Source organism: Portunus trituberculatus, chromosome 24 (genome assembly GCF_017591435.1).
Source record: "Portunus trituberculatus isolate SZX2019 chromosome 24, ASM1759143v1, whole genome shotgun sequence".
Taxonomy (NCBI): domain Eukaryota; kingdom Metazoa; phylum Arthropoda; class Malacostraca; order Decapoda; family Portunidae; genus Portunus; species Portunus trituberculatus.
The window spans coordinates 1,319,644-1,339,643 of NC_059278.1; the positions used below are offsets into that span (position 1 = coordinate 1,319,644).

Genomic DNA, 20,000 nt, shown 5'->3' on the forward strand with positions numbered 1-20,000 from the left:
CCAGTTTAAGGAGGAAGATCAAAGGGATGACAGAGTGAGGTGGAGGGATGGAATTGTAGAAGAAACAGTCTTTGCTTGCTTAAAATGGAATTGATGGTGATGGTGAGGAATAGTAGCGGTTGTATTTAGGATGTGATTCATGGCAAACTTTAAATCATGCAGAGACCTTGTTTTCTCCTGCATCACCATACTGTCCACAGCTGTGTCTTTACATCACTGATCCTCAATCCAAATATACACAACATTTTCCATCTTCACAACTCCCTTCTCCCTGACCGTGTGGACACATTTAATAGTTCTTAAAGCATTGGTCATTACTGGCACTAGAATTTCTCCACATCCTCTTGATGTCACATTGAACATTCATTCTACAATAGCTTTAAGACATGTCTTCCAGTAATTTGTTGCTGGTCTTTCAAGAGCCATGGTAAAGAAAAGATCATATTCATGCAGTGTAGTGTAAGACAAGGAATGGTGCTGACACAAGCAAGTTTACTACATGACAGACAATGACATGCTGTCACATGCCATAGCAGCTGAGAGAGTAAGTGTGGAAACACTTCATTTGTGTGTGTGTATGTGTAATGTGATGTGATGACCAGTGAGTGGCAGATGATTTGTGATTCTTGTTACCAATAAAGAAAAGAATGGTGAGAGAAGGGACGTCACTGTCACATGATTTTAGAATGGGAGGTATTATATTTAAACTGAAATCAAGATACAACATTAGAAGTAAAGCTCACAGCCTGTAAATGACAGCTTGGTGAATGCAACACTGTGCCACAACATGGTCAAAATACTTACAGCTTGGTGAAGTTCTCAGGATTGGGAGCTGTCCTGCCACAACCTTTGACTGAGTGGTAGCCCGGCGGCAGCTTATTGGCCTCGTAGTCCGCCTGAAGGAGTGGGTTGCTCTTGCCCAGTGCCACCTCTGATAGCAGCAGGAAACCCACATTGTTGCGCGAATTGGCCCAGCAGTAGTTGGCACTTTTGCTGACCATGTCCGCAAAGTAGATGCCTTTTCCAAACTGGCAGGGAAAACAAAATATGAGCACATCACATGCTCCTGTCACTAGACCACCCATCTCATACAAAGCATCACTGCACTTGGGTTATGTTTCCTACAAAGTGGTCATGTCAAATTTATATACCAAGCCAGCAATCCCACACAGGATGGCCCAGACAAAGCATCATACACACGTGTGTGCGCACGCACACACATGCACACACTATTATTAACCCTGTCAGCCCATGATAGAAAGTTATGGTCTTACGAACCACTCGACTACACCCCACCATTGTACACATGGCGCATTAACTATCAGTGCATGGTCTGAGCAATATCTCAAATTGACTGTAGTATTGTACTTGGATTAAGCAGCCATGATGAAAAGGATCAAATATATATATATATATATATATATATATATATATATATATATATATATATATATATATATATATATATATATATATATATATTTATATATTGCTACTATATAGTGATCTGAAATAGTATGTGGAATAAAACTGTTGACATACATATCTATACAATCAATGCTGGAATCTGAGCATTTTCTTTTTCAAATACTTACCATCACTGGTTTTAATATGTTTCTACGCAGATACACTTTAAGTGAGAAAATATACAAACATACTCACATACTTATGCCAAGGACGTCTCCACCAAAAACTGGTGGTAGCTAAGATTGGGCACACAGCTTTCACATTCATTCAACTCTCTTACATCAATTTATTTCCTGAGAAACACAGTTCCCACACTAGACTCAAGCCACACCACACATTTGCTCCCTCACTCACCATGTAGCCAGTGACTGGTGCCTCGGGTGGGGCGATGCGCAGACCCTGGCTCAGGATGCCGGCCCAGTTGGACATACGGGAGCCATGCCACAGCAGCATCTTGTTGCCTACGTCCTTGAAGCGCTGGTGCTCACTGTCCTTGCGGCACTCCAGCACCTCCAGCAGCTTCAGCGTGTAGTGGTTGTGGGTCTTGGCATGGGTTGTCTTCATGTATTTTTCAATTATCTGGAAAAATTTTGTTCTTAGTTTAAATCAGTAAGATTTTTTTCCATTATCTGAAAAAATTCTCACAAGGTAAATCAGTAAGTTTTATCCACATGTCAAGTAAGAATATTTCTCTGTTATCTGGGAGGAGAAAAATATAATATAGATGGTATATAAAGTAACTAATTTTCTAACATTGTAACATCTAAGAAGAATTTCAGTGTAAATCAGTGAGTTATATCCAGATGGTAAATCTTATTCTGCTAACTCCTCTTAAACAATGCAGTTCCAATGCCCCAAATGTTATGAGCTACAACAGTCCCCTTGAACACACTTAAGGTCCATGTATCCCAGGCATTTCAGACAGGCAGCAACACACACCTTGTATTCCTCAGATTCTTTCGGCAGCGGTGTGAGGTCGCACTGCAGCCTATGGTAGTGCTGATCTGCTGGATGGGTAGTGACATCAATGGGCTGGTCAAGCACACTCAAAGCAGCTTGGATGTCTCCTAGTGCCTCAAGCAGCGCTATTTTCTCCCGCACCTCAGCTGGTGTGCGGATGAGGGGAGGCACCTTCATGCCAAAGTAGTGAGGAACCCTGCAAGCATTGAGGGATGAGTGTATGGAATAGTGCTGGAGTGGAGTGTATGCTATGACAGAGACCTTGGAAACACTGAGGAACACCAGTCGATGGAATATGTATCAGAGCAGTGAGGGAACCTGGAAACCTAGCACTGAAGAAGGGAGGAAGGGGGTGAGAGTGGGAGGCAACAACTAAAATATAATGTAAATACGATCCTTACATAGACATCATTGTATAAGCTACCAGCGTGTCATGATCCCCGTGTAGGCATCATCGTATTGAGGGGGTTAAGGAGGACCCGTGAATGCAGTAGTACTGGAGTGTGTATTGGGGGAGAAACCCTAAGTTATATGAGGGAGCCAGCAAGCATTAAGGGGTACCTATGTACAGTGGTGGTGGCGCTGTGTTTCTAATGACCAACACCCAATCATACCATATCAAAAAGGTTCATGCACCAACCCTTCACTTTACAGAAATGATGAGAGGAAAGATAAGTGGTGATGTGGTCGCTGCATTCTCTCACCTGGTGTAGAAGTCGTTGCAAGCCTGAACCAAGTCCTTTGTGGCACACTTGTTACTCTGGATGAGGGTGTCGATGCGTTTGAGTGCCAGATAGCCGGCCTTGATCTGTTCTGTGGTCAGCTTGCCCAGCGGAGCCTTTTTGGCATCATACTTCATTTCCACCACAGCTTCCTCCATGCGGCGCAGGTCACAGATCAGCTCAATGACAGCCTTCACTATGGGATGCAGCTTACAAACCAAATCTGTCTGAAATAATGACAGCAATGAGATGAGATCATCCCTTATCAAAGAATATTAAAGGTTTTACATTTATCCTTAGAAAAACTTAGATGAAGGAAGGTATATGATAGAGGTTTTGTAGAGGTATGTGGTATAAATGACTGAACAATTGTGACATGAGTAAAATCCTGAAGATCAGCAATGAGGACAGCTTCATGTTTGATAGTTACATTAAAGAAAAGAGATAAGAATGAATTGGTTCTTAAATAATGAAGAATGAAAAGATCAGAATCAAGTCATGAGTGTTAAGTCAATAGGGAGCTTTGAAAGATTATGCAAACTCAGATGGAGATGACAGGTGGAAGCAAATACTAGATATGGTTAATAGAAGGATTGCCATGTATTGACTTGATGACTTCTTGCAGTTTCCCTCATTTTCTCAAATCCTTATTTCATCTCCAGGCAAATGCCCTGATTTCTTGAATAATGACAGACCCCTTGGCCTGCATGACTCAGGAAAAATAGAATGATCAATGAAAAATCAGTGTTATAAGTAATAGTTCCCAAGCTATATTAGTTATATTTGGTACTTATCAGACAAACTAGATTCTGGACCCCATATTAGAATCAGTACTGAAGAGAAGAACTAAAATATAGAAGTGGTGAGATTCTTTCCTTACAAAGACCCTTGTATTCTTATGGACAGAGACAGAGAGACAGAGAGGGATGGAGGAGACAACAGCTAAGTTTATAGGAATAAGATAGAACTACAAAAAGACCAGAAAAAATACATGCACACATGCACCACCCCTCTCCCCCACACACACACACACACACCCTAAGCCATCCAAAGCATTACCTTCTCCTTGGGTTTTTTGATGGCAGCACCAGCATCAGGAGTGTCTGTTCCTTTAGAGTAATCCATCTGGAGCAGGTCATACTTTCCAGGCACTTTTTCAAATATGGACCGCAGCTCCCACTCATTCTTGGTCTTGTCACTGAACCTGCACAGAAAGAGGAGAGGAGAGGAGGTAGGACACACATTCAGTATCATGGAATCAGATTATAACATTGAAATCTTGGCACTACTTCAACAATAGCTTATTTAGGAGTAACTGTTAGTGTGTGTGTGTGTGTGTGTGTGTGTGTGTGTGTGTGTGTGTGTTTCACTGTTTGATCTGCTGCAGTCTCTGACGAGACAGCCAGACGTTACCCTAAGGAACGAGCTCATAGCTCATTATTTCCGATCTTCGGATAGGCCTGAGACCAGGCACACACAGTGGTTTGTCAAAAGCAGTCTCCTTTGTGAATACCTTCCGAAAGCATCCATTCATAGCCTCTGCCATTTCCTGGGATCTTCACTGTATACTCCATTTACTTCTAAACTTTCAATACTTTCTATTTTTGATGTTGTTGTTCACATGTCTGTAAAAAGCCTTGGTTGGTCTTTACATTTATCAATTATATCCTTTTCTTGTTTCTTTCTTTCTTCTCTTCTAATCAACACATATTCATTTCTTGCTCTTTTGTAACTTTCCCACTGCTTAATCCGTCTTTTCCTTCTCCACCTCTTCCATGCATCCTCTTTTCTTGTTCTAGCCTTTTCACATCTATCGTTAAACCAGTCCTGCTTTCCAACTTCTCACACATTTGTCTCGGGTCTATCACAACAAGGCTCCCTCTCCTCAAACCTACAAGTGTCAATAGTGTATTTCCCCCCCTCGATTTACATCCCGTTATATTTCCTTCTCCAACCTTCATCAGGTCTTCTCCTCTCTCAGTTTTGTTTCAGTGTGTGTGTGTGTGTAAGGCCTTACTGTGAGACAGCACACATATTCAGTACAGGCTGCAATATTGAAACCTTGGAATCATGCTAACATTTCTCTATTGAAGTACTGTACCAAATGCATAAATGGTCTCATATCACAATGCAAAATAAGTGCAGAAGGCAAGTACCAAACTAAGATATGAGTTTATTCCACCAAGCTGTGAGTGACTTTTTGAGGCTGCATGTGCTGGCAATACACTAAAGAAACACAAACACACACACAAACTGTTACATGTTGACAATAGGCAGTCATAACGTTACAACCAGTGGCCAACTGTTTCCTCACATAGAAATGAATCCCAATCAGGTTACATGAGGCATTTGTAACATGATTAGTTAAGATCCACAGTGGTGTCTGCTGCCACTCTACACCCTTACCTTTTTCTATATGTATGAGAGGGAAAACTAGCCAAGAACAACAAAAAACAATCAAACAAAAGGACCCACTGAGATGCCAGTCCACAAACAGGGTCGAGAGTTAGCTCGAGACAACCTTCCACAAAACTCACTTCTTCTTAAATATGTTCATGGCCTTGGAGAGGTCACCACTGCAGGCCTGCAGGCTGTTCTGGCCGTTGGCACCCACACGTCCCCATCGCATCCACACTGAGTAAGACTTACTCGAGTCGTCCTCCAGCAGCTGAATGAGGTAGTACTTGTTGTTGTTGAACTGGATGTTAGTCTGTGGGGTAAAACACTACCATAAGCAAATAAGAAATACTGCAAGAAGCTCTTAGGTCTAGACATGGCAGTACCTGTGTGAAATATGCTTACCTATATACCTGTACCATCCTTATCTATAAATTCATTGTACTAAATTCTGAGTACCATGACATTCAAATTGAAAATCTACTTTATATTATGCAAGATATCTTTTCAACACACACACACACACACACATATAACTCGAGGGGTTGTGGCCTCGCTTTCCCGATGTGTGGAGTGTGTGTTGTGGTCTCAGTCCTACCCGAAGATCTGTCTATGAGCTCTGAGCTCACTCCGTAATGGGGAAGGCTGGCTGTGTGACCAGCAGACGACCAAGGTGAATTACACACACACACAAATGAAATGCATTGGATAATGAAGTTGTTACAGCACATAATGTGCATAGCTTTAAGGAAAAATTAGATAAATGGAGAAATGGAGACAGAACACTATGAGCCCTGTTCAAACCCTGTACAATACAACCAGGTAAATACACACACCTGGTTGAGCATGCAGTCCCAGATGTCATCCTCATCCTCATACACATGGCAGTGCTGGGCAATGGGGCACAGGGCGTCCACTGCTGCTCGACCCTTCACCACCACCACTCGCTCCACACCTGCAGCACACCATCACCACACACACACACACTTGTTTCAAGTGTCTCCTTTGCATTTGCCTGCATCTCACAATCAAAGATTATATTTCTTTGCTAGTAATAGTATAGTGACTGTAAAATCTGTCATCTGTCACTACCAACAATTGACAAATATATAAATGTCTTTGACCTATGTACAAATTTTCCTTTTGACCATTTCTCTAATGTAAATATTTTGGTCTCTGGAAGAGCAAAACACTCTAAAAACCCATGTAACTTTATCTAGAGCAGATCATCACAACTTGGGGTTCTCAATAGATTTCCAGGGATGATGGCTGATCTAATAATATCCTTTGTAGTATACCATTGCATATTGAGTTAGTGTATTAACACTATATTAACATTTTGCTTGATGTCAGATTACTGGGGTTTCAGCTAGATGGTCTTATAACTCAGAGGATTGTTCATGAGAAAAAGCTTAAGAATCCCTTCTCTAGAGCCTTCTGAAATTAAAGGAGGTCCAGTACAGAGGTGTTTCAGAATGTAATCTCTTGAGCAACCTGTACACCAGAAGCTTCAAAATGCATTCCCTCATATACTGCCTATGTCTCACTTTGATCCTATTCATTAGCATTTCAACACATAAGGAGTGACATAAATCAAGGTAACAAGCATACCACCTGGCATTTCACCACACTGGGAGCAGCACTTCACAGGTTAACATGCACCTAGTGTTTCAGTGCAACCAAGCCCAACACTGGAATGCTCTCAGACACAGGCATAAGTTATTCATCAATAAATAAATAGTCTTCTCTAGAATGGAACAAATAATCACACAGAGGAGGAGGAAGGTGGATAGTAACTATAACATATATTAGAGGGAGTGGAGGAGCAGATAATGCATAACTTGAAGAGAATTGGGAATAGGGAGCATAGAGCAACAATGACAAAGTGCAGATCAAGAAAGGTTGCAAGTTGAACACAAGAGGCTGAAAAACTGGACAATACACATATAATGCATAACTCATACCTGGCAAAGTGCAAGAGAGAAATCAGCGAGAAATAAAGACACATACTGAAGCTGGGAATATCTGACAGGTGCAAGAAATAAGACCACAGCAATATCACAGCAATTCAAGGACACTCATACTGATTAGTAAGAGAATACTTAAATACAAAGTAAAAAGAAGCCTCATCTCAGGTTTTTATCTAGGTGAGAAATTTTGAACCAGCTAAAAGAAATTCTGATCTAAGGTAAAATAAAAGTTTGTAAAGTTATTCCCTCAAACTTTTCTTTTATTTATGCTTGACTTTGAAGTGTATAACATCCAAGATTGTTTGATGTATGGCACAATGACTGCAGGCATCATCTTGTAATGAAACTTGCATGCATAAAAATGATCCTGAAGTAAGCATGACTACCAGTGTTCCTGCTACTGGGGTTATCATGACAGGCTGCATGTAGTATTCAGAAAACTGTAGCCTGGTATAATACTGAGTGATGAAAATGCAAAACTGTGATGTGTCAGTCTTCTCATCAGAAGATTAACACCAGTTTTGTTTTGTTTTTTCTTTTTAATGCATTCCTTAAGAGTTTTCTCAACAGCACACAAAGAGTTACTAAGAGTCAGCCAGTGAGTGTTATCTGTCTTGAGCTCCACCATAGACAACACAGCATCCCACAGACCATTAGGTAAAATTGTGCCTCAATTTCTTGCATTATGGAACAGAAATATTGATGGAGAAAAAAAAAAATCATATAAAAAATAAACAAACTAGGAACTTAAAATCAACGACTGAAATTAAATAAAAATTAAACTCATACTTCATCTTCCAAAGACGATGACTAAAAACTAAATCACTTCAAACTTGAAATGAAATATGCAACAATTCACTACATTAAAAGCAAAGCATAGAACTTTTATATGCATCTACAAGGGATAACAAAGATTTTGCATTCTGTAGCAAGAGTAATTAATGTATGGAGGTAGTTCTACAAGCAGAAAAGAAGCCTTAGAGTGCTTAATGTATATGACAGATAGCAGTAAAAGGGATAAGTAACTGGAATATTGCAAGAATTGGGAACATATTGGCTGGTATTCAGAAATGCTTTGCCTTCTCACCATGGCAATTTCAAAGGCCACAGAGATGAGTAGCCAGGTTGCCAAGTGTGTTTCTCCTGTTAATAACAGAAATCTTGTTGTCTCATTACAACTATAAAAACACTCTCAAAAGTCAATCTAAATGGAATAGAGGCTTTAGAAAGTAATTGAGGTGTGGGCAGAAGCAATTCTGAATCTGGTCTATTAAGCCACCACCACCACAAACACCAAGAGTTGCCACACATGATGGCTCAAGACTCAACACCTGACTCTCATCCCACCTGTCTTCTCAACAGACTTCTTAGGCAGGTTACTGGTGTCAGTATTCTCTTTCTCTTCAGCTGTGATGGCCCTGGCACCCCCTCTCTTCCCCTTGGCACCCTTGGACTTAGCATTTCTCCCACCTGAGGCCTTGGAAGAGCTGGCAGCCTTCCCTTCATCCTGGTCCGCTTCACCACTCTTCTCTTCTGCTTCCTCCTTTACCTTGGCAGCTTTTGGCCGGCCTCTCTTCCCCTTGGCTGTGGACGGTGCTTCCTGCTTCACCTCTCCCTTGGTAGCTGTGTCTTCTTCCTCTACTTTGACAGCTGGCTTTCTTCCTCTTTTACCCTTTTTAACAGTTGGTTCACTTTCTTCCTGTACAGATGGCTCCTTTGCTGCTCCTCTGCCTCTCTTCTTTGCCACGCTGCTCTGGGTTGCTGCATCCTCACTCTCTGTCTGTTGAACCGCCTTCCTCCCTCGCCTCCCTTTCTTCATCTCTGCCTTCTCAGCTGCTGCTACTGTCACCTCCTCCTCCTCCTCCTCTATTTCATCATCTTCAATTGTGGGTTCCTTCTTTATCTCCTTCTGGACTTTTTCTGCTCGTGTTCCTCTTTTAGTCTTCTTTGTGACTGCTGGTGTGACACTCTCCTCCTCATCTCTCTCCTGCAGCTCTTCCTTCACTTGTACCTGCTCTTCTATCTTCCTTCCAGCCACTGCCTTGCCTGCTGCCTGCCTTCCTCTGCCACGTCCTCTCTTCACAACAGGCTCATCCTCCTCCAGTGTCTCCTCTGCCACATTCTTCTTTGCAGCACGCTTCCGTCTATCTGCAATTCCATCCACCTGATAAGCAAAGTAACACCAGGAACACAGTACACCAAACTCAATTCCAAATCTTGGAAAATATAAACTCCTCCCAGTGAGTGAGGGCTTCTCTTCCAACAGACAAGCTCAATTGGACTTAGGGTCTTGTGGGGCACGGTACAACTCCACACATCTAAAATAATCTACAGAGTAATATTGAGGTGAATGGGGTGGGGGGAGAGAGAGAGAGAGAGAGAGAGAGAGAGAGAGAGAGAGAGAGAGAGAGAGAGAGAGAGAGAGAGAGAGAGAGAGAGAGAGAGAGAGAGAGAGAGAGAGAGAGAGAGAGAGAGAGAGAGAGAGAGAGAGAGAGAGAAATATAGTCAGTCTCTGCAGCAAATGGTGTAGCAGTACTGTTAGCCTTTCAGAAATAGAGCTTCCCTTCATCATTAACCAATCTGAGGCATTCATTACACTACACACACTTCTAAACATGATGTAAGCAACCCATCTAAATCATTCTTCCACTCCCCTTGCCTTCTGTGTAGGTGCTGATGAAGATTACGTAGAGTAATTAGCACTGTACATTAAATCTCTCACTTGTAACCTGCCACCTTATTCCTCCCTTCCCCTTGTAATTAATCAATCTAAATCAATGCACTCAATCTCATTTTTTTTTATTCTATTTCTTTTAAATTTGAACTATCTTATTTCTGTTGCTTACTTGAGCCACACAAGGGATTTACAATCACTGCAAGTCTTCCCTTCAAAACTTGACAACTGACATGTTAGCACATGTCACATATTTTAACAAACCTTATTAAACCAGTTTCGGTATTATTGCAGTTTCAGCCAATACACCACACGTAACTATAAACATTCTCACGGTCTACATCACACTTCTACGAGCATTTCTAACCCCATTTTACCGTATCGGAAATTAGTAATAACTTCAGCACAAGCCTTCAAATGTGGTGTGCTCAGCAAGTTTTCTCTAAGTCCAGCAAGCTGCGGCAAGCCATAGAGCTCCATCACACTCAGAAATGAGCAGTACACTGACTTGCATTTGTTTATAGCTGGGGTTTGTGGATAGCTGCTGAATAGGATTCTTATTGTGTCTATAGTTCTTTTGTCCAATGACGTGCCACCACCCCTTAACACCACGAGCTGCGCCAATGGGAATTTGCTATATGTATTCGTAGGCGAGGCACAGCTGGGCAGACAGGTGCACAGAGAGATCTGTGTGCGCAGTTCAGCCATGGCCACCAGTGACACTGGGAAATCATCGCTCCTGCGATGCAAGTCAGTGTACAATCGAGAAAAGGACCAGCCAGGACCTTCATCCTTTCGTTAAGGTATTGTGAGGAGGGTATTGGCAGAGGTAGGGCATATTGTGTGAAGCTATAAGAGAACCAGTGGGGGGGGAGGGAAGCTGCCCCAAAGCAAGGATATGGTAGGTTAGGTATATGTTAGGGTTAGGTTAGTGTTGCAGGGGGGTCCGGGGGGGTGCAGCCCCCCCGGCCAGGTTATGTTATGTTTATGTTAGGGTTAAGTTAGTGTTGTAGGGGGGGTCCAGCCCCCCCGGATAGATTAGGTTACGTTACATTAGGTTTTTGTCCTTAGATTTTTTGGATCGCCATATCTCGCCTCTTTTGGCTCACCCCCCCAAAACCCCCGATTTCCCACAGTCCCCCAAGCTTGTTGGGGGGAAGGGAGAGGTTATTATGTTAGGTTAGAATAATTTCAGTGAAAAGTACTCATGAATTTTGTGATTTCCACCTTTTTTTTTTAAAAATGGGTATTTGTTCCCTTATATTTTTTCGAACCCCCTAAATTGCCTCAGTTTTGCTTTTCCCACCCAAAAACCCTGCTTTCCTAGGAGGTCACCAAGCTTGTTAGACTTAGGGAAAAAGAAATTTAGGATAGGGTGTATTGGCTCAAACTGCAAATTTATCCCAGTTTCTACTGTACTCACATTATTGTAAGGTAACTGCTAGCTAGACTGACATTTCTGGGCCATTACTCCCGCTGCCCAGACAGGAGGGTCGTTAACTTTTCTGAGTGTATGGTGTGTAGGCTCAAGAGCGAGAATTTAGTTCTTTCTCTTGAGCACTGAGAATTGTGCGAGGAAATGAGAAAGCTAAGTGAGGGGAAAAGTGTGAACGAAGTTCTCATCTTTGAGTTGAAGGAGGAGGTTAACAGGCTTGGAGAGGCAGTGAAAAAAATTAGGCAGATCAGTGTTAGGCCGAAGGTTGGACCTTCTGAGGGCGACAGGGTGGCCAAATCAATATGTTAGAAGCAGTTCAGAGAAGAGCAACTAGGATGATACCAGCATTAAAGCGCCTGGAGTACAGAGATAGATTAAAGGAATTAAACATGTTTTCATTTGAGAGGAGATGTATAAGAGGGATATGATAGAGTTATTTAAAATGTTCTCAGATACAAACTACATAGATATGAGATCTTTCTTTACCTTAGAGGAGAGAAATAGGACTAGATATCATGGCAGGAAGATTAGAAAGCAAGGCTGCAGGTTAGATATAAGAAAATATTTCTTTAGTCATAGTAGACTTCTGGAATGCATTGCCAGAGAGGGTTGTAAATAGCACTAGTTTGACAATGTTTAAAACAGATTAGATAAGCACTTAAATTTATTAGATTTATAATTATGTATAGCGCTGCATGATAGTTTTTATAAGAAATTTACTATAGTTAACAAGACATGATCCCCATGTATGGGGATCACAGAGAGATTTCGCTGCAGGACTTAGCCCTGTTAATGGGCCAAATATTTAGAATTAGTATATAATGTATTGTGTACTTGTAAGTGTATCTTTAAGTACTGATGACGAGGTCGCTGTGCGATTGATACAGGATAACCTAGATGGGCCCTGGTGGCCCTTTGTTATCCTATTATTTATGTTATGTTATGACAGGCAGGACCCCTCTTAGAGAGGCACTACAGTTCACAGAATGGTATCCCTCCTCAGCACAGCCGCTATACACGAGTCCCAAAACTACCACCAGTTAACATAACATAACATAAATAATAGGATAACAAAGGGCCACCAGGGCCCATCTAGGTTATCCTGTATCTGTCGCACAGCGACCTCGTCATCAGTACTTAAAGATACACTTACAAGTACACAATACATTATATACTAATTCTAAATATTTGGCCCATTAACAGGGCTAAGTCCTGCAGCGAAATCCTCTACAATTTGTGGTCCCCATACATGGGGATCATGTCTTGTTTAACTATAGTAAATTTCTTATAAAAACTATCATGCAGTGCTATACATAATTATAAATCTAATAAATTTAAGTGCTTATCTAATCTGTTTTTAAACATTGTCAAACTAGTGCTATTTACAACCGTCTCTGGCAATGCATTCCAGAAGTCTACCACTCTATGACTAAAGAAATATTTTCTTATATCTAACCTGCAGCCTTGCTTTCTAATCTTCCTGCCATGATTTCTAGTCCTATTTCCTCCTCTAAGGTAAAGAAAGATCTCACATCTATGTAGTTTGTATCTGAGAACATTTTAAATAACTCTATCATATCCCTCTTATACATCTCCTCTCAAATGAAAACATGTTTAATTCCTTTAATCTATCTCTATACTCCAGGCGCTTTAATGCTGGTATCATCCTAGTTGCTCTTCTCTGAACTGCTTCTAACATGTTGATATCCTGCCTATAGTGGGGTGACCAGGCCTGTATGCAATACTCTAAATGGGGCCTAACATAGGAATTATATAAGCTACGCACCACTTCCTTACTTTTATAACTAACATTTCTATTTATAAAACCCAGGATCCTATTTGCCCTATTTCTTGCTTCTAAACATTGCTTTGAAAATTTCATAGTCCTGTCTATCACTACTCCTAAATCCTTTCCTTCCTCTACTGCCTCTAGCCAACATCCCTCCATCTCATAGTTAAAGTTTGTGTTGTCTTTACCTAAATGCATAACCTGACACTTTTAGAATTAAACTCCATCTGCCACCTGTCTGCCCATGCTATCAGCCTGTCCAGGTCTCGTTGTATTCTGTAATTGTCCTTTTCACCCTGTACTGCACATGCTATCTTAGTATCATCTGCAAACTTTGATACTTTGCTACTAATTCCTATATCTAAATCGTTAATGTACACCAAGAAAAGAAGAGGTCCTAGCACTGATCCTTGGGGTACCCCACTAACCACTTCCTTCCACTCAGACATTGCCCCATTTAATACTACTCTCTGTTTCCTATCAGAAAGCCATTCACTAATCCAATCAACTAACCTACCCCCTATCCCATGTAGTCTCAATTTGTACACTAGCCTCCTATGCGGTACCTTATCAAACGCCTTGCTAAAATCTAGATATATAACATCTATGCTATTTCCATCATCTAACTCCTTGGTAATATATTCTAAGATATCGAGCAAATTTGTAAGACAGGACCTCCCTGATCTAAAGCCATGTTGGGTATCTCTAATTAATCTATTCTCATTTAAATGCTCCCAAATACTACCCTTAATGATTTTCTCTAGTATCTTACATACTATACTAGTTAAACTGATCGGTCTATAATTATTCGCATCATCCTTCCTACCTTTTTAAATATTGGAGTAACATTAGCTAACTTCCAGTCCTGAGGTATCTCAGCAAACCTAAGTGATCTTTCAAAGATTAACTTAAGTGCTTCAGAAATACTGTCTACACCCTCCCTAAGTACTCTGGCATGTAGCTCATCAGGACCACTAGCTTTCCTATCGTCTAGTTCAAGAATAAATTTCCTAATAATTCCCGGTTTTATATCAATATTTTCTAAAGCTCTTAAACTACTCGTCGCACTGTTTGTAACAGGATTTCCTATTCTTTCCTAGTAAATACTGAAGAAAATTGTTCATTCAATAATTCTACTATGTCTTCATTTTGATCCACTACTACACCATCTTTTCTGAGTGGTCCAATCCTATCCTTATTTCTTTTATCACTGACCTTGTAATAACTATATAATTTTTGGGATCTTTACTCCCAGCTCTAGCTAGTTTTATCTCTGCCTGCCTTTTACTTTTTTTATAACCTTACTCAAATCATCCCTGACCTGTCTGTACCTAATCAAATCTACATCTTCCCACTTTTCTGCAACTCTCTGTATGCCCTCTTCTTCTCTCTGATCTGGCTACCTATCTCATGAGTCCACCATAATGGCTTCCTGTTTCTCTGCCTTATATCTTTGTAAGGGATACACTGCATCACTATACCCTTTACTACAACCTTAAAAATATCCCACATCTCCTGTGCAGTTTTATTTCCAAAACTATCTTCCCAGTTTACCTCTCCTAATAACTGACGTAACCTACCATAATTGCCTTTCTGATAGTTTGGGACTCTAGTCTTATTCAGTTGACATACGAGTAACTAGTCCCACTACCATAGCTAATGCACCTAGTGGACCTCATCAACACGCTTTGAAATATCAATTACCAGTAAAACACTTACCTGCCATGTTTAAAAGATCCGCAAAACGGCAAGTTTCAAAGTATGGCGAAACACAAACAGCCTGTCTGGTTGCCAGGCGACAAGCTCCAATACTCTCCTTGTGTTCGTCAACAGTTTTGCACCAGTCACAAGTACTACTGCTGAGTGTGAGGCTTCCTACTGCTTGCTTGCCTAATGTCTGCCAATGCCAGTGATCATTAATGTCACCAGCCTCTGTCTTCTCGCCTGAGCTTCCCGCCTCCTTGTGCCTCCTTCTTCGGTCCTCGCCAGAGTAGCTAGCCCTCGCTTTTCCAACGGCACACTTCTAAAGTTTTAATGCAGTTGATGCTAATGATAATAGGTAACAATGCCCATCCATTAATCAATTACATCCATTATATCTAGAAGCGAGGAATGTTAAGCGAAAAAAAAAATCTGAAATGGTTTTTTTTCTCTCTTTCTGTCTGTATTCCAACCTGCCATTGATGGCTTCATAATTCATAGATAAAATGTAAAATGATAAAATCAAGATTCATGTAAAAGTACGAAGGTAATAATTTCATATTTTTTAGTTGATTATAAAGGAAAATTACTACATCGGCAATATCGGTATTACCATAGTATAGACATCCCGTCACCTACCACTCAGCTGGCGCGGGTTGAGCATTGCCAGCTGTCGCCAGATCTCAGCCAAATGTACTGTACACCGTTACCATTTACCAATACAGCGAAAGATCTCTCACCACAACCTCATCCTTTGAATTTTAAAGAAAATATGAGAGAGAGAGAGAGAGAGAGAGAGAGAGAGAGAGAGAGAGAGAGAGAGAGAGAGAGTTTGACATGCATGTGTTAAATAAATGCTATACCAAGAAAACTCAGCCTTCAGGTCAACTTTCACCTAATATACGGTTTATTTGTCCTTCATTTAAATGCACATGTATACATGTACATGCATGTCTACATATACATGCACATGTATATTCACATGTGTACATGACCTTGTTCACCCATACATTTGCACCAAAGACAGCTTCCCACCTCTCATCCAGGTCTACCAAAGCTGGAAAACATTTGTATGTATGATTTACCGTCTAAATTTTCGTGCCACGATATGCCACGACTATTACGACTCTTGAAGTCACATAATTATATGGTAGGCAGCCTCGCTCGAAACATGGACATGAGACGGAAAATAAGGAGCGTAACTCGGGCGTCCCCATGTATTTCAATGGGCAGCTGGTATGTTTTGGGTGTAAGGGGGGTAGGGATAGCAGCGACCAATAGCACGCTGGCTTCACTTTTGTGACGTCATGCCGCTTCTTCTAATGGCAGGTTCACACGTGCCAATTTGCGACTGAAATTTTACGTAGTAGAGTTACCGATCGACTCATCCCTTCTCGTCGGAAAGTGTTAATACGTAGCGAATGGAAAATATCGACTAGTTGGCACCTTGGCGGGAAGTGAATATAAAGAAACAGCTAAAATAATAAATGAAAAGAAAATGCCTGTGGATACGTCCCTGGCTAAGTTGAAGGAAAGAATAAACTAAATATCACTTTTAATGCTGTTAATTGTCGCACGTCGCAGAACTGAAGTGGGGAACTAAACTAAATCTAATCCTGTTCTGACACCCAATGAATGAAAAGAAAATGCCTGTGGATACGTCCCTGGCTAAGTTGAAGGAAAGAATAAACTAAATAAACCTACATTTGTCATACGAAAATTGTTAATCTTAAGAAGACTATGCACAATTGTGATCAAATTAAATCCTGACAAGTCTTCAATCCTCCCCTGCAACAACACCCTGCATTGAGGGAAACAGTTCAAGACTTTCAAGTAGAGTGGCAGCAATTTCGTCGAATGTTTTGCGCAAGCTTTTTTTTTTTTTTTTCTCTGTATAATTTATTTCTGGGGTTCCATATGTGTTCATTTTCCCTCACCAGCTCTAACATCTTTACATCTGGAGACCACATTTTCAAAGCTTACTCCGTAACGTCACGACGTCAATAAAATCACAAATCGAGTAACAAGACCAACATGTTGGTCTTGTTTTGCGATTGCTTTCTCCAGTCGCTAGGCACCGATTTTGAGTCGGAAACTCTACGTACGTAAAATTTCAGTCGCAAATTGGCATGTGTGAAACCGCTTTAATTCAACCTCCTTAGTATAGGAGGCGGCGGCGCGCGCCATTCCTATTGTATGTATTAAAATAGTGAAGCCAATGGGCGGGGTTTAAGAGGCTATGGGCGGACCTCACGATCGCAACTTACCTAAACATTGGTGTCTCTTGTGTTAAGCAATGGGAAACAGACACTTTCTTTTTCATCACGAGAGGAAAACTAAGAAAGAACTGATGGTTTGAGTTATATAAACTACATTATAATTTTCTAAAAATGTCACGTAGACCTACTATTAATGGTGTTAATACGAAATAGCTACAATATTGAAAGAAATACAGCAAGCAGTTTCTGGGAGAAATTATGACAAAAAGATTGCTTTTTCTTGTTTATTACATGGCAAAAAACAAACAGTGAAGTAAAATCCCTTCCTTTATTTTCATCCGTTTTTCTCTTATTCCTTCTCTGCTCACATCTAGCCCTAGGTAAGTGTACCTTTCTACCACCTCTAAGACATATTCCCTAGTACCCACTGTCCCTCCACATGGTTACTGAACTAAATCACCTTGCATTTTAATACTATACCTGACATTCCACTCTCTTCCATAAATGTATATAGCTACCTGTAATAACTCCTTTATCTTATTACTCTCTGCCTTCAGCACTATGTCGTCAGTATGAGCTAAGCAACCTAGTATCCCATCCCCTACTTTGACTCCCCACCCTGATATCCTAATCCTCGCTATCAACTCTGTGTAAATATTGAATAGGGTTGGAGAGATCACACATCCCTGACATACTCCAATGTTATTCTTCATCCAGCCTATACTGATATTTCCTATTGTGAACTTGACTTCATTCTCCTCGTACAGCTTCCTCATCACCTGAACTATCTTCCTGTCCATTCCTATGTGTTAGTAATGGCAACAATTTCCTCCTGTCTACCCTATCAAACGCCTTTTCTGAGTCCGAAAACACTAGATATAACTCCTTTCTTAGCTCCTTATTCCTTTCACCACATTTGTCAGTGCGTGGGGTGACTCGTATTTCGAACCTCTTTTTCGTTGTGCACATGGTAGTGAGTCACGCAGCGAATTATGTGAAGAACAGCAGCAGCAGAAACAACAGTAGCAGTAAATAGTAGTAGTAGTAGTAGTAGTAGTAATGGTGGTGGTAGTGATAATACCATAATAACAGTAGTAATAGTGGTAGCGGTGGTGACAGATCATACACACACACACACCACATTTACCAAACCTTCACCACACCTGCACACATCTTGTAAATGCTAAAAGACACTCCAGATATCACTTTTAATGCTGTTAATTGTCGCACATCGCAGAACTGAATTGGGGAACTAAACTAAATATAATCCTGTTCTGACACCCAATGAATATTACATAGCCGCTCGCTCTTTGAAGTTTACTGTATTTAGAAGTGAATAACTAATATTCCACAGGCCTTGTGATGTCGTCAGTTGAATAAAAGCAATCATATAAGGCCGATTCTTTGTATTTTTCACATGAAATGAAAGAGACAGCAGGCAGACACGATATATGCTTGCTCGATGGTTGTTCCCAACAACAAGGAACCAGCATGGTTCATCTTACCTTTTTATAAGTTATATCATTACTACTACTAAGAATATAGATACAGGATAAGTTGTACCTACTACCTATCTATGCAGCAGTATGAATATAATTCTGGTAGCACTTTCAAATAAGCTACATAATATGGCAACTGGCTGATCCGGGCAACAGCGTAACCCTCGGCACCCAGCCACTCAGTCTTCAGATTACTTAATTCAATCCTTAAGTCTTTCGTGACGGCAGCAAGTGATCGGGTTAGTAGTTACTGCTACATTGAATTAAAAGCCTCTTACTTGTACATCTATAGTAATGGTGTTAATTGTGGCAAATGGCATCTCTTTACTTGGTGGAACACCTGCTCGCCGGGCCACCCCGCCCCGCCCCGCCACCCACCACTGACCGCTCCTGTGCGGCGCCGCGCTGGCAGGTGAAGAAGCACTGAGAGGGAAGGCAGAATAGTGAGAGTAACAAAAAGAATGGCATGTTGGTTGTCTGTCAGTAAGCAAAGGTTAACTATTCATACACGGTTGAAGGCACTTAATTAAGGCGGTGTGTGTGTGTGTGTGTGTGTGTGTGTGTTGACAAATAGGGCTAAGGCAGTAACAGATCCATCCGCCCCAGGACTGTCCATCACGAAACGTAAGCAATATATTTGGTGTATAACTCATTATACATATTTCACAGTGGTGTCATGTCTTAGCCTAACGTTGCCAACCCCCAGGACGAAACGCCAACAGATTAACCATTACAGATCAGCAAACAAGGCAAATAGTATGTTACCATGTATAAACCTTTACATCAGTGTGTTTAAGGCTCAATAATTGACCATCACAACTTGTCCCCAACCACTCTAGCCCTGCCTTGCCAACCTCCAGGGCAACATGTCACTGAACTAACACTTGCTGGGAATATAGAAACCCAAAATGACGAGTAAGTGATAAATAAACGAACGAACCACTGACCCGGTACTTATCTTTTGGCCATTATCTCTTTCATCTTTCACTTATTATATGTCAGACAGGTCACAAAGTGCAGCCGCTAGCCTAATCTTTCTTGTTGGTTGTTGAGATATATCAGCTATTGCCTAATTTTGCATATGGTGAAGTCCTAGAGATGTAAGCGGGGAGCAGCATCCACCGCGTGACGTCATCAACCATTTTCCCGCGTGACGTCATATGCTCC

At 41.1% G+C, this 20,000-nt stretch overlaps 1 protein-coding gene and 1 long non-coding RNA gene across 2 annotated transcripts in view; one reads left to right on the top strand and one right to left on the bottom strand.

Annotated features, from left to right (window-relative positions):
- Positions 1-18,134, bottom strand: part of LOC123508463 (poly [ADP-ribose] polymerase 2-like) — an 18,616-nt gene extending 482 nt beyond the window's left edge. The window contains exons 1-10 of the mRNA XM_045262215.1: positions 17,853-18,134; positions 15,134-15,437; positions 8,864-9,664; positions 6,383-6,501; positions 5,687-5,859; positions 4,209-4,353; positions 3,132-3,376; positions 2,407-2,623; positions 1,822-2,046; positions 805-1,028 (exon numbers count right to left, since the gene is read on the bottom strand). Coding sequence (XP_045118150.1) covers positions 805-1,028; positions 1,822-2,046; positions 2,407-2,623; positions 3,132-3,376; positions 4,209-4,353; positions 5,687-5,859; positions 6,383-6,501; positions 8,864-9,664; positions 15,134-15,437; positions 17,853-18,134 — 2,735 coding nt within the window. The remainder of the gene's footprint in view (positions 1-804; positions 1,029-1,821; positions 2,047-2,406; positions 2,624-3,131; positions 3,377-4,208; positions 4,354-5,686; positions 5,860-6,382; positions 6,502-8,863; positions 9,665-15,133; positions 15,438-17,852) is intronic.
- A 992-nt stretch (positions 18,135-19,126) lies between these two features.
- The window catches only part of LOC123508426, an 8,070-nt gene continuing 7,196 nt past the window's right edge, over positions 19,127-20,000 (top strand). Inside the window, exon 1 of the long non-coding RNA XR_006675941.1 lies at positions 19,127-19,457. This is a non-coding gene — a long non-coding RNA (uncharacterized LOC123508426). The remainder of the gene's footprint in view (positions 19,458-20,000) is intronic.